Source organism: Sardina pilchardus, chromosome 10 (genome assembly GCF_963854185.1).
Source record: "Sardina pilchardus chromosome 10, fSarPil1.1, whole genome shotgun sequence".
NCBI classification, from domain to species: Eukaryota; Metazoa; Chordata; class Actinopteri; order Clupeiformes; family Clupeidae; genus Sardina; species Sardina pilchardus.
In genome coordinates, this window is record NC_085003.1 from 32180542 (window position 1) to 32193689 (window position 13148).

The following is a 13148-nucleotide window of genomic DNA, read 5'->3' on the forward strand; positions in this document are numbered from 1 at the left end:
ACCAGCAATGTAGACCAGCAACACCAACTAAAATGACCAGCTTAAGGTGGTACGACAATCAAAACCAGCTGAATTACCATCATAAGCTGGGTAAACCAGCTGAAGGTGTGTTTTCGCGAGAGTTTTGCTGGTCTAGCTGGTTAACCATCAAAGGGTGGTCAAATAAGCTGGTTAACAAGCTGGTCAACCAGCAAACCACCTTTAGCTGGTCAGGCTGGTTTTTTCAGCAGGGTACCCTGCTGAAAAAAACAGCCTGACCAGCTAAAGGTGGTTTGCTGGTTGACCAGCTTGTTAACCAGCTTATTTGACCACCCTTTGATGGTTAACCAGCTAGACCAGCAAAACTCTCGCGAAAACACACCTTCAGCTGGTTTACCCTAGCCTGATTACCATCGACTTTCAAAGGCTCTGCGAGACTTTAGTCTGACCAACAGCCTGTGCTAACACGGTTTCTTGCCAGCGCTGGTTGACCCGCCTCCTTTAAGTGCCTCGATTTGCTACTGGTAGATGTCAGAAAGCGGATTGCCGAGTTTAAACCAATAACAACACTCTTTCCTCTGCCTTGAACACGCCTCTACCCAGAGCCGTTGGAGCTGCTCAAAGTTGATTGGTTCTCGACCAAAGGGGGCAGTTCCGCAGATTTCGGGAACTCAGAAATCCTTCTCAATGAGCAGTTGACCAGACCAGCAGCAAAAGCCTGAAGGCGTTGCGTCACTGGGAGGGCGTGCCAGGCTAGGTTTACCCAGCTTATGATGGTAATTCAGCTGGTTTTGATTGTCATACCACCTTAAGCTGGTCATTTTAGTTGGTGTTGCTGGTCTACATTGCTGGTTTTTACTGGCCACACCAGCTTATGCTGGTCATTCTAGAAAACCAGCTTGACCATCTTTGTCAAGCTTGACAGGCTGGTCACCAGCATGACCATCTTAAACCAGTTGTATCCCAAACGACAGGCTGGTCACACCAGCACGACCAGCTTCCTCAGATGGTCACGCCAGCATGTCTAGCTGGTGGCCTAACCAGCTACACCAGCAAAGACCAGCAATAATGACTGTGTTTTGGGCAAAGACCAGCTAAAACCAGCTAAAACCAGCTACCAGCCTAAGCTGGTTTCTTGCTGTTTTTTTCAGCAGGGATACACTAGCCTGAAAAGTTGTAAAGTAAAGTTTTTGTTTTTTAAAATATACAGTAACGCGTTTCTTATCACAGAGTGCAACCTAAAGTGCTTAGATATACAGGACATAAACAAACAAACAAACAAACAAACAAATCATTTTTAAAATAAAAATCCATCCGTGAGAACGAACAAACCCAAGATGCCAGATGGAGTGGCGTGATTCACCGGCATACCTGTAAGCACAGACATTGAGACGGACAAATAAATGAACAAATGATATTACGTAATGAACAAATGAAAAGAGAAATTAGATCAGTTCATTGATTAGGCCTACATTGAATAGCAGTATGGTGTTCTTGAACAGAACGTTTCTTGAATGCTTGCTTGTAGTGCAAATTGTCTTGCATGATCATGGCTTTAAATTTCAGACACAAAACACTTCTCTGTCTGCTAGCTACCTAGCCATGTTTCACAAGCAGAATGAAGCAATCACCTAGCAGAGTTACAATATCTATCTGTATAGCACTAAAATTCAGTAGGCATTCCCGTTTGTACTCAACACAACATACTTGCTAGACTCATTTAATTCAGTAGGCATCCCTGAGTGTACTCAATACATCATACTTGCTAGACTCATATAATTCAGTAGGCATCCCTGAGTGTACTCAACACATCATACTTGTTAGGCTCATAGCCACAGGGAGTGCTCTGAGTGCAATAGGTAAATATAGAGAAGAGAATCGGGAAAAATACATCAAGGAAAAAAGGTCCATCGTAAATCACCACTGGTCAGCCTATATCAACCGGCTATCACACCATCAGGACAAAGCCTTCTAAACCAGTACATTTAGCCCAATCAATTCAGAGTACTCATTGACATTCAAAGTGAGTTTGACTAGATGTGCATATGTACATTATGCTGATATTTTGACATTGCATTGTCCCATTTGTAGTCCCTGATCTCACTGTCATTATCCCTCTTCTTAATCGGTGCCTTTGTCTCTGTCTTGTTTTTATCTTCAAAGGTGCATGTTAGTCCAGTGACGAGTATGTCCATGTTCACGTGGCTCGTGTTACAGGTACTCTCTATCTTCCGAAAAATTTTGATTTCTGTGGAATCCAAACAGACAAAACAAAAAATCTTCGACCCATTTAATGAGTTTCGAGATAAGTAATTTGCAGTCTATTACTGAAAAAAAAAAAAAAAAAAACATGCTCACATACAAACACCTTGAGGATTTACGAAATGTATCCTTTGTAAAATAAAGGACTGTTCAAACACCTTGAATTCTCAAACAAGGTTTCTGTTATTTCCTTCTGGTCATTCCATTCCAAAGCTGTCTTATAATGTAGTTAAAGATACTTAAATACCCATAAAAATGCTTTTTCAACCGTCTCTTATGTAGTCATGTTATAATACATGATAGTCATACACAGACTTGCTGAGTGTTCCTTTGTACCTTTGCAGTGTGTAATAGATGTTTCCATTTGAAAAGTCCCCAAACTGAGTTACAACAATGCAAAAGTTTCCATAAAACTAGAAGCATCAGTCATACATGCTGCAGTGTTTGCTCTCAAGGTAGAGGGACAATTAGTCAAATCTAATGAGGGAGTTCTCATACCGTATTCACCCACACGAGCATGTGCACACACACATACACACAGAGACAATGGGAATAGATGTCCGCTCTCAGTTTTAGACAAAATTAACTATAAACTGGACTAAATGATCCAAAATAATCCTTATTCTACAAGGTGTAGGAAATAGGGCCTCTTCCAACTCAAAACAAATTCACCATAATCCAACATTACACCTACACCATAAACTTAGTTAGATGGGCCAGCAGTTTACTTTTGAATTTATGACGTCAGAAAAGACCTTCGCACACTGATCCCTGATTTTCCTCGGAACAATTAACATGACCTCACATTGTGTCAATCACTTTTGCACACACACTTTTGGACTCTTTAATCAGTCCAAGATCTAGCGATGGCTTTGGGTGTTAAGATTACTGTGATTTTATTTAGGATTATGTTGCTCTCTAGATCTGTATAGTGATTCAGACTTCTCTATGGTGTTCCTATACACACACACACTTGGTGCAGCATGATGATGAGTTCTAAGTACATTTTAATTAGAAATAATTTTCAGTATGAATGAATGAATGAATATATACTTTTTTGATCCCGTGAGGGAAATTCAGTTCTCTGCATTTAACCCAATTTAACCGAATTAGTGAACACACAGCACACAGTGAACACACAGTGAGGTGAATCACACAACCCAGAGCAGTGAGCTGCCCAACCAGCGGCGCTCGGGGAGCAGTGAGGGGTTAGGTGCCTTGCTCAAGGGCACTTCAACCGTGGTGGACTGGTCGGGGATCGAACCGGCAACCCTCCGGTTACAAGCCCGATGCGCTAACCAGTACACCACGGCTGCCCAAAGGTTAAACATGTATTTACAGTGTGTATACACCCTCTCACCCACCACGCCCAGACCTACTCAACATCGATGACCCTAGTCACCCCCTCCAACCACGTCTGCAACCTTGGAATCTTCTTCGACCCCACCTTCTCCTCCTTACCACGTCAACCACACCACCAAAACTGGCCTTCTTTCACCTCTTGCTCACTTCTCCCCCTCACTGCTCTTAAGTGCAGCTGAAACACTCATCCATGCCCTCATGACCTCCGGACTGGACTACAGCACAGCAGCATTCTAATTTAGACGGACTACCTAACAAAATGACCAATAAACTCCTGTCCAGAACTCAGCTGCCTACCTTCTAGCCTCCACCTGCCAGTGTGACTACATCACCCTTGTCCTCCACTGGCTCCCAGCCAAACACAGGACTGTACACCAGTCACAGAAAATACTCTAGCTAGTGTACAATTCTGGCAATAACAGGATATGTATCATCTGGAGTCTAAATCCCACAGATTTACCCAGACAACAACACTTACAGAAAATATATATTTATTATAATCGCTCTTTAGTAATAAACAGGTGTACACCATTCACACACATTCGCTCACTTGAGGCCATCAGACAACACATTCAAAGTCCATTGGAAGTTCGCAGTCAGGGTTTCTCTGCCCGTGCTCGCGTTGCTCACCACAGCTGCTGGAGTTGTCCGACATTCACAAACAAGTTGTTTTAGTTTTACACGGTTTTCAGGCCGCATTTCATATATGTGCCATGATCACTCACTAACCACTCGGACGAAAGACATGTAAAATATAGGCTATATTTTAGCAATCTTTATAGTGAACTGAACTCAATTCTGCAAAAAATATACACACCTATCTATTCAGCACATTTACCTCCCATTATTTCTATGTAAATCATTAAGTGCTCTTTAAGGAGACATAGAATGGAAACCATTTTTGTCTTGGTTTTCATGAATTAGGAGAGGTTGTGCATAATCAAAGAGCCATCATGAACATGAGACATGGTTGTGCCCTCCATTATATGAAAATCTTGAACTTCGAAATAGCCACTAAAAAATTATAAAATCATCATTTTACATCATTGAAAGCAGGAAGTCCTATTCATGGGTTTCATTGAAATCCATATTTCTCCCATCTCGAGGCAAACTGAGGGAATGATGCACGACCATTCAAAAACATGACTGGTTTTCTAAAGATACCAAGCTTAATGCTAATTGGTGAAGTGTCCCTTTATTGGGCAATTGTTATTTTCAGCATTATTGGAGGGGGACATGTCCCCCTCAAAGTATATGATTACGGCCTTCAAACACATAAAGAAATACACCAGAAAAACTCATAAGGTGACAGATGAGATGTTGCATATTTCCCCAATCTGACATTGCTTCGTGTTCCAGGAAGAAAATTGTTCAGAAGAGAGAACTGAGATATTTCACATGCCACTCTGATTTGCATGCATCATACATACAGTACATCATATATGATGTATATCATATATGATGTACTGTAGGATCATGTTTAAAGAGCGATTACTATGCCTCCATACGTTTGGCCTTGATTTATATATGTCTTCAACGAGAGAGAGAGAGAGAGAGAGGTACATACAAAACAGGTATCATGGAGTCTGAAGACGGAAAAAAAGTTTGTGAAGTAAAATTTAGGAGTGTAGCAAAACCAACAGAACAGGACTTTGTAAAGACACTGACAAAATCTCGTGTTCACTATAACTAACACAATGGACTTGCAACTCAACAACCAAACTCAGGAATATAAAAAGGGACTGAAGGAAGGACAATGTGGAGACACTTGAGCTCAGATGAGGATCAGGCTTGGTACATTGGAGATGCTGATTGCTGGTTGAGACTGACCAAAGGAGAGAGACAATGAAGAGATTCAGGTCATTACAACAAGACAGAGTGAGCGTCTTGTTCCACATTAATCTGACATTAAATTATCTTAAATGTGTTCATAAATGTGTGCAGCTCTCCAGTAATTTGCATGATCTTTTAGCTTCCCCCCAATCATGGATTATTTCCTCCTTGTCCCTTATCTATTCTTATCTTCCAGTGAAAGTGAAACGTTTCACCAAAATAATTGACAGAGCTGTTCATCCAGATGAGTGTACCACTCCTCCTCCTCCTCCTCCACTATTTTGAAATTATCCCTCAAGACTCATGACTTGCTGGATTATGTATAAAAAGGCAACAGACTAATTGGAGTTCATTCTCACTTAAGCAAGAAGAAAGACCTGAGACAAGTTCTTTCATGAGAGTAAAGCTAAGTCACATTATTCTGCTACAATGGAAGCTTTAAAAGGCCTTTCTGGACTGATGGGAGCAGCTCCACATTTGGAGGAAATATGTAAAATGGTACGTTAAATTCCTTACTGATGCCTTATTGTGGGGGAAATATGTAAAACGGTGTGTGTGTGTGTGTGTGTGTGTGTGTGTGCGCGCACACGCATCCCCTCCTTAGATTGAACACTACTCAGAAAGACTACTAGACACCTAGCCAATGTTTACACTTGTTGTGTTACAAAGAATTGTGGGTTCACCCCATGTTAGTCAGTTGAGTCAGAAACTGTCTTTCATGGATATAATGGCACTCAATTACAAATTTACTGCAGTAAACGGTGCATACATTGGTCGATAGAGAGCTTAGTCAACCATGCTTTGAAAACTTTTTTTTCCTTTTTTTTTTTCAGGTGAAGCAACATGCTGAGGCAAAATCCAACACAACATTTCCAGTGTTCTATCCCATTTTGTACCGTGAGCGTCAAATGTTAGGTGGTCAACATTACTACATGAAGGTATGTGGGGTGGGCTTGCTGATTAATGAGACCAAGCTTAACATTAGAAAGAGAAAATGCTTTTAAATTGTTACCATGAAAAATCCCAATTAACCAAATACATGTTGGTAGGTTTGGCTATATGTTTGTAAAAGCATATATAGAATTTAGATTTAGATTCTAGATTTAGAAGCACACACAAAGCTATGCAGTTTTGATATGGCAAAATGCTTAAGAGCTTTTCAATACTCATAACCACGGTGAGTGCTCTGAGTGCTTTGTCCACGGTTTCTAAGCAATAAGCCTCTAGAGGCCGTAGATTACACTGATCTTAGAACCCTGAGGACCGGAACTATCCGCTTTAGAAAAAAAATAGGCATGGAAAGGGAATTGGAAAAACACATCAATGGGGAAAAAAGTAACACACCATTGGTCAGCCTATATCAGCCAAGCAGTTGTGCCAATTTCCCACTGTGACACTCAAACATGATGACTGGTCATTTAAAGTACCACACCCTCAGGACAAAGCCTTCTAAACCAACAGGCTACATTTATCCCAATCAGCTCAGAGTAGGCTACTCATTCATAATCACAGTGAATGTGACTAGATTTACATATGGCAATATGTTGACATTGCATTGCACCATTTGTAGTCTCTTGTCTCACTCTCATTCTCCCTCTTTTTAATCTCTGCCTTTGTCTCTGTTTTGTTTTTATCTCTAAAGGTGCATGTTAGTGAGTCCAGTGATGAGTATGTCCATGTTTATGTGGCTCGTGCTATTATGGGTAATCTTCATCCTTCGAATTTCAATATCCATGGAATCCAAACTGGCAAAACACTCCACGACCCAATTGATGTGTTTCGAGATGAGTAACTTGCAAAAAGAAAAAAGGATTTACAAAGTGTACCTTTAGCAAAAATAAAGCATTATTCAAACACCTCAAATAAGGTTTCTGTTATTTCCCTCTGGTCATTCCCTTCTAAGGCTGTCTTATAATGTAGTCATACTACAATACATTCCAGTCATCAACAGACTTGCTGAGTGTTCCGTTGCACCTTTGCAACACATTGAGTTACAACAATCCAACAGTTTCCATACAACTAGAAGCATCAGCCATACATTCTGCAGTAGATGTTTGCTCTCAAGGTAATGCTCTCAATAATCCTTGTCATCCTATTCTTGGCTAATACCTTCTTGCTGATTTGCAATTTATTTTGTAATACACGTTTTGTAATTCTTTGGGTGAAAATCTGACTCATGACATTTGTCTATCCTCCCATTACTTGTCCTTCCTTAGTCATGATACTCTCCTCCTCTCTCCACTTTTTCATTGAAAACAGAGAAGCAGAATGGCTCTATCTTGCCGATCAGAAACACATAGTCAGTGGCGAAAATCTTAAATACATTTAAGGGTATGTCCCATATACATTCGGGGTGGTTTTGTTTGTCAAACGTCGAGTGCATTGTTAAAAAAGGTTGTTATTCTGTTTCTCAATCCGTCATAGGTGTGTTTTGGGCGTAACATCCTTTCAATCAATGAGAGAATCATCTGTTATTACTTCAGCAGTGCATTTGAAAGAATTTGAAAGAACATTGCTTCATTGGAATATGTTTGTGACTACAGTATATCTGCACTCGCCTATTACTTAAACTCAAAGGCAAAGTCAAACTATCATCGTGGTCTCGTAGACAATTCTACAGTTATTTACTTTCACTTCTGATTGACAAGTGCTTATAATTGAAAACGTAGCCTGAAGAAAGTAACCCAATAATGTTCAAATGACTGAATAAAAAATCCTAAGGCTATTTATCCCGCAGATAAGCTGTTTGGGACTGCTTGCCAAGGGATGATTACATCTTGTGATAGTGTGTCTTCAGCTGTGCTTTACATGCACCTTTTGCTAAAGTCCAGGTTTTTCTTGGTCAGTGATTTTTAGAAGTCAAAAGATAGCGATTTTTGGATCATGTGCCAGACAGACCACCCCTTCTGCCACATCCCCGGGCACAAGGTTTAGTAAAAGTGGAGCGCATGGCGCAATCAGATGATAAACACCAGCCAGGAAAACTTTGATCTGGTTTATTTAAATAAAGAAACAGCAGAATGCCTACTTTGTGGTTACATAGACGTGGAAAAAAGCATTGATCATATTAATTTAACAAAAAAAACGTACAAAAACAGAAATTATACCAATGATAAAACAGGAACAATCAAATGGAGAATGAAAACATCAGGCAAAGGTAGTTAAGAAAAACATCTCCCTCACTAAGGAGACACTTAAAGTTGGGGAGAAAATACAGTGCTTCAGTTTCCTCTCTCTCCGTCAACAAACAACACTGAAAATGGTTTGGGGAAAATGTTCTTTTTCAAAAAAAGGGGAAAATACCACGTCACTTTGGAGCAAAAATTAACACTTTACATGGACACCAGGTAGGATTTAAACTGTGGGCTGCTGTAGAGTCAGTGCCCTAGCATGCACACACCCAACAAAGACAACAGGTGGAGGTTTCACTGCTGGCTGGAGACGCTTGGGTCTTAAAGGCCTAATGGAAGTCCACTCTGGGCCAGACTTGGGCCAGGCAGACGCCATCTGGGTTCCTTGAAGTCCACAGTGCCCCCAATAACCACATCTCAAACCAAATGCGCACCTATACAGCGATGCGGTGACTGAATGTGGAGTGCACACACACACAGACCCCACATAAAGCAACACCAAATCCTCCTCCACGGAGAGGAAGACGGAGAACAAGACGGTGTCTAATACTGCATGTCTACACAGACAGCGCTTCTAACGGCGCTGCTTCAAATGTCTGCATTATTTACCTCACAGTGGTCTCTGACTGCAGAGCTGCAGTTTGATCTGCATTGTTCAGTTTGGCTCTTGTCTCAACCTGTGATGTCTTTGTCTTTAGTATCAAACATCTTCCTGATGCCTTTGGTATCTCTTCTGCTTACATCTCTCTGAACCCTCAGAACTTCCATTTGGTTCTTGCAGTCATCAAACAGCTGTGACAGTCCAACACACAAACAAAAGATCCACCCACACTCAGAGGAGGCTGTCCCTTGAAATAACAAAACCTGTCTCAGCCGATGGAAAACTGCCTCAGTCAATAAAATGCAGCAACAATTTCGTAAAGGGCTGGGTTACTGTGATCTGATACTTAGATGGCCTGTGGTATGTGTACATGTCATCTACATTGACCTTATGATGTCATAGCAGCAGGCTGAGACAGGCCGCAAATCTTTTATGAGAACCCAGACAATAGCTGATTCTAGATCAGATCCTGCCCTGGTTATATTAGTGTAAAGTCCGGCGCCCACCAGAAGTGGCGTTCAGCGGTCTGGGCTTGCCGCGCAGGATTTTAGAATAGTTTTCTATCTCTGTGCGGCTGCTGCGCGGCAGATGTTTCTAGTGGGCGCTGCTCCATTGAAAACAATGGAATTCTATTTTTTTTCGTGGCGTGGCGCGCCGCGTACGCTTCTGGTGGGCGTTAGGCTTAAGTCATAAACATCTTAATAGAAGAGCTTCAGAGGGTTTCATTTTGATTCTCTTAACAAAATACAGCTACAGAGCCCTTCTTTTAGGAGGTTTACCACTTACCCAGGTTTGCTGCTGAACCATATACTTGGAGTAACTCACAGGGTGAGGTTCCACACCAACAGATCAACAACAACAGCAACAACAACAACAACACCTTGCATTTATGTGGCGCTTTTCAAGACACCCAAAGCGTTTTACAACAACAGACCAGCGCTAAGATCTGCACCTGGAGGGCCTGTTGGGATCAGAGAAGGCATAGAGTGGTCCGTGGCAGGGCAGGACTTTACCCCAGGTGGGCAAGCCCAGGCAGGGCTGAGCCTGTAGTCTGAGTGCCGGTGGGTGGCAAAACAAATAAGAATAAAAAGTCCAGAGAACACAGTTTAGGTTCGGGTCTAGACTCCACCTTGGCCTGAGAAAGTCTAGCCTTAAGCCTGCCCTTATGGGTTCATGGATCAAAAGCGTTAGCACCACAGAAATGACAGTGAACAGGGCACCCAGTTCATTAAGAACAGATGAAACAGTGTATGGAAATATAATATGCACACAATAAAAAGCCATTCTTCCTTGGTTTTAGTATACTGTATGTATTTAAGGTGTCGAGGAACACTTCTGTACTGCAAGATTAGCGGCAGATAATCAGGTGACAGCATCAACTCAAGAGGTCAGAAGGCCGCAAGATAAAAAAAAGAAAAAAATGAGAGCGCTCCTCATGGACATGAAGACTCAGAGCTGTTGTTCAGAACAGCAGGTACACAAACGAGCAAACAAGCAAACACAGCAATCAAAGTCAAATGTTTAAAGATTAAATTTAAAAAACATCCACAAGAATATGTGGTAACCAGGTTTTGGCTGAAGTCCCCCTTGTCAAAAAAAATAATCATTCTTTTGAAAAACCTTTTGTGCTCCCTTTTTCTCAATAAGTCCTTCATACACACACACACACACACACACACACACACACACACACACACACACACACACATCCATGCACAGTGCTACTATTTGAGATCCAAAGCTACAATTTTTCTTCAATTCCTGCTTTTCTCTGATCTTGTCTCAGTCACTTAATACAGTGCAGATACCCCCATCTTTCACCCACGACCAGACCCCGAGAGAGAGAGCCACCCTCGGTCCGTCCTGTCCCCCCAAAGGAGGGCAGCTTCCATGGGAAGCAGTGCTGGCAGCTCTGGGGTCTCTGGACGGGTCTGGGCACTGGAGAGTAAGGGCGAGCCTCAGCTGTGGAAGCTGGGCAGAGAGGCCTGTTTCTGGGAGAGCCGCATCAGCTCCTCCCTGATGGCCTTGATGAGGGAGGCCGAGGACTGCGTGGATGGGGGGCCTTCCCCCTGAAGGGCGCTGGGGGTCGACGGGTAACCCAGGCCAGGGGTGTCCAAGTGGGCAGGTGGGGCTGAGGGTTCCCTCACTCCCATGCGGTGAGCCTAACACACACACACACAGAGACAGTGGAGATTACACAGGATCCATTCATTAACCACGTTTACACAGACATTAATATTCCGATATTAAGCGGCAGTCACACCATATAACATAACGATAATGATCACCATAACTATTATTAGCAAAACAATAAAAGTGTGATAGGCTGAACAATATTGTTCTTCATGTCGTCATTGTTTTAGTTATGTGTGAACGTTATATTAACGAGAGCGAACATGTGTTAAGGAAGGGCAGTGGTAGCTGATTGGACTCACCGCATCCCGGAGGTTGCCAGGTTTGGAGAACTCATCGTCATAGGGACTCCAGCTGTAGCCGCCAGCCTGCGGTGCACCGACACGTCCACTAGGGGGCATCACGCTCAAACGGGTGGGCAGACCCACTTGTGATAGGTGATGAAGCTGACCACCTACACATACATACACACACACACACACACACACACACACACACACACACACACACACACACACACACACACACACACACACATACATACACACACACACACACACACACACACACACACACACACACACACACACACACACACACACACACACACACACACACACACACAATAATGCATAAATGCACACGGGAGATCAGCATTTGCTCTACTTTTACTGGTACGCTGAGTGTGTGTGTGTGTGTGTGTGTGTGTGTGTGTGTGTGTGTGTGTGTGTGTGTGTGTGTGTGCGTGCGCATTCCTTACCTGCAGTGCTTCCCACAGGTCTAGGTCGTGCTGAGGACAGCTCATCAGTGTAGCCCCCTCTACTGGTGAAGCTGTCTATTGCAGGCTGCTCCCCACTCACACCTTCACCAGTTGAAGGCAAATATCCTGAACCCAAGCCTTGTCTGCAATATTTACACACACACACACACACACACACAGAATCACATGAATGTACACATATTCAATATACTGTATACACAAATTCTGCTGCATCGTGTATTCATGTGTATGTCTGTTAGCATGTGTGTGTGTGTGTGTGTGTGTGTGTGTGTGTGTGTGTTTCTGGACGTGTGGTGTAGTGTGTAGGAATTCCCCTGAGCTGAGGGAGAATGTCTGGTTGCCACGGTACAGACATTTGGCTACTGAAATAAAAATGACCTTTGTGGATTATTGATGATGGTCTGTGTGGTGCCCTCTGAAAAGAAGACGGTCTGTGTGTGTGTGTGTGTGTGTGTATCCGTTTATCTGTGTGTGTGTTCCATGACATAGTAACTGTATACTTTAGTAATTCTAACTCATTTATATGTATATTGGGGCACAGTCCTATTTCAACATATATCATATATACTGTATACATATCATAAAGGAAGTGTGTGTGTGTGTGTGTGTTGGACTTACCTTTGAAGAACACTCTGCACAGAGGGAGGGGGAAGTCCTATATCACCATACCTCTGTGGAACAAAACACACAATCATTATCAGAACACACACACACACACACACACACACACACACACACACACACACACACACACACACACACACACACACACACACACACACACACACACACACACACACACACACACACACACACACACACACACACACAAACACACACACAGATAAATAGACAACAATTAGCTTTGCTCTAGGGCCTAGACCAAGAGTGACCTAGAAAGCATGAAACCGTCTTGAGGTCTTTGTGAGAGCACCTACTTTAAGTGCACGTTTGCAGTGCTCTGGCAGGTACCTGTGGGTCTATCAGAATGTACATTATGTAAAGTTAATGTCCTCTAAAACATTTGTGCCTCGTTTTCCTCAATATCCAGGTCATTCCTGAAAGT

General features: G+C 42.5%; 1 protein-coding gene across 1 annotated transcript in view; it reads right to left on the reverse strand.

The window, feature by feature from the left end:
* Nucleotides 1–8431: 8431 nt before the first annotated feature.
* Nucleotides 8432–13148, reverse strand: part of LOC134093928 (UPF0606 protein KIAA1549-like) — a 9802-nt gene continuing 5085 nt past the window's right edge. The window contains exons 5-8 of the mRNA XM_062547237.1: nt 12701–12753; nt 12062–12204; nt 11604–11755; nt 8432–11330 (exon numbers count right to left, since the gene is read on the reverse strand). Coding sequence (XP_062403221.1) covers nt 11127–11330; nt 11604–11755; nt 12062–12204; nt 12701–12753 — 552 coding nt within the window. The 3' untranslated portion in view covers nt 8432–11126. The remainder of the gene's footprint in view (nt 11331–11603; nt 11756–12061; nt 12205–12700; nt 12754–13148) is intronic.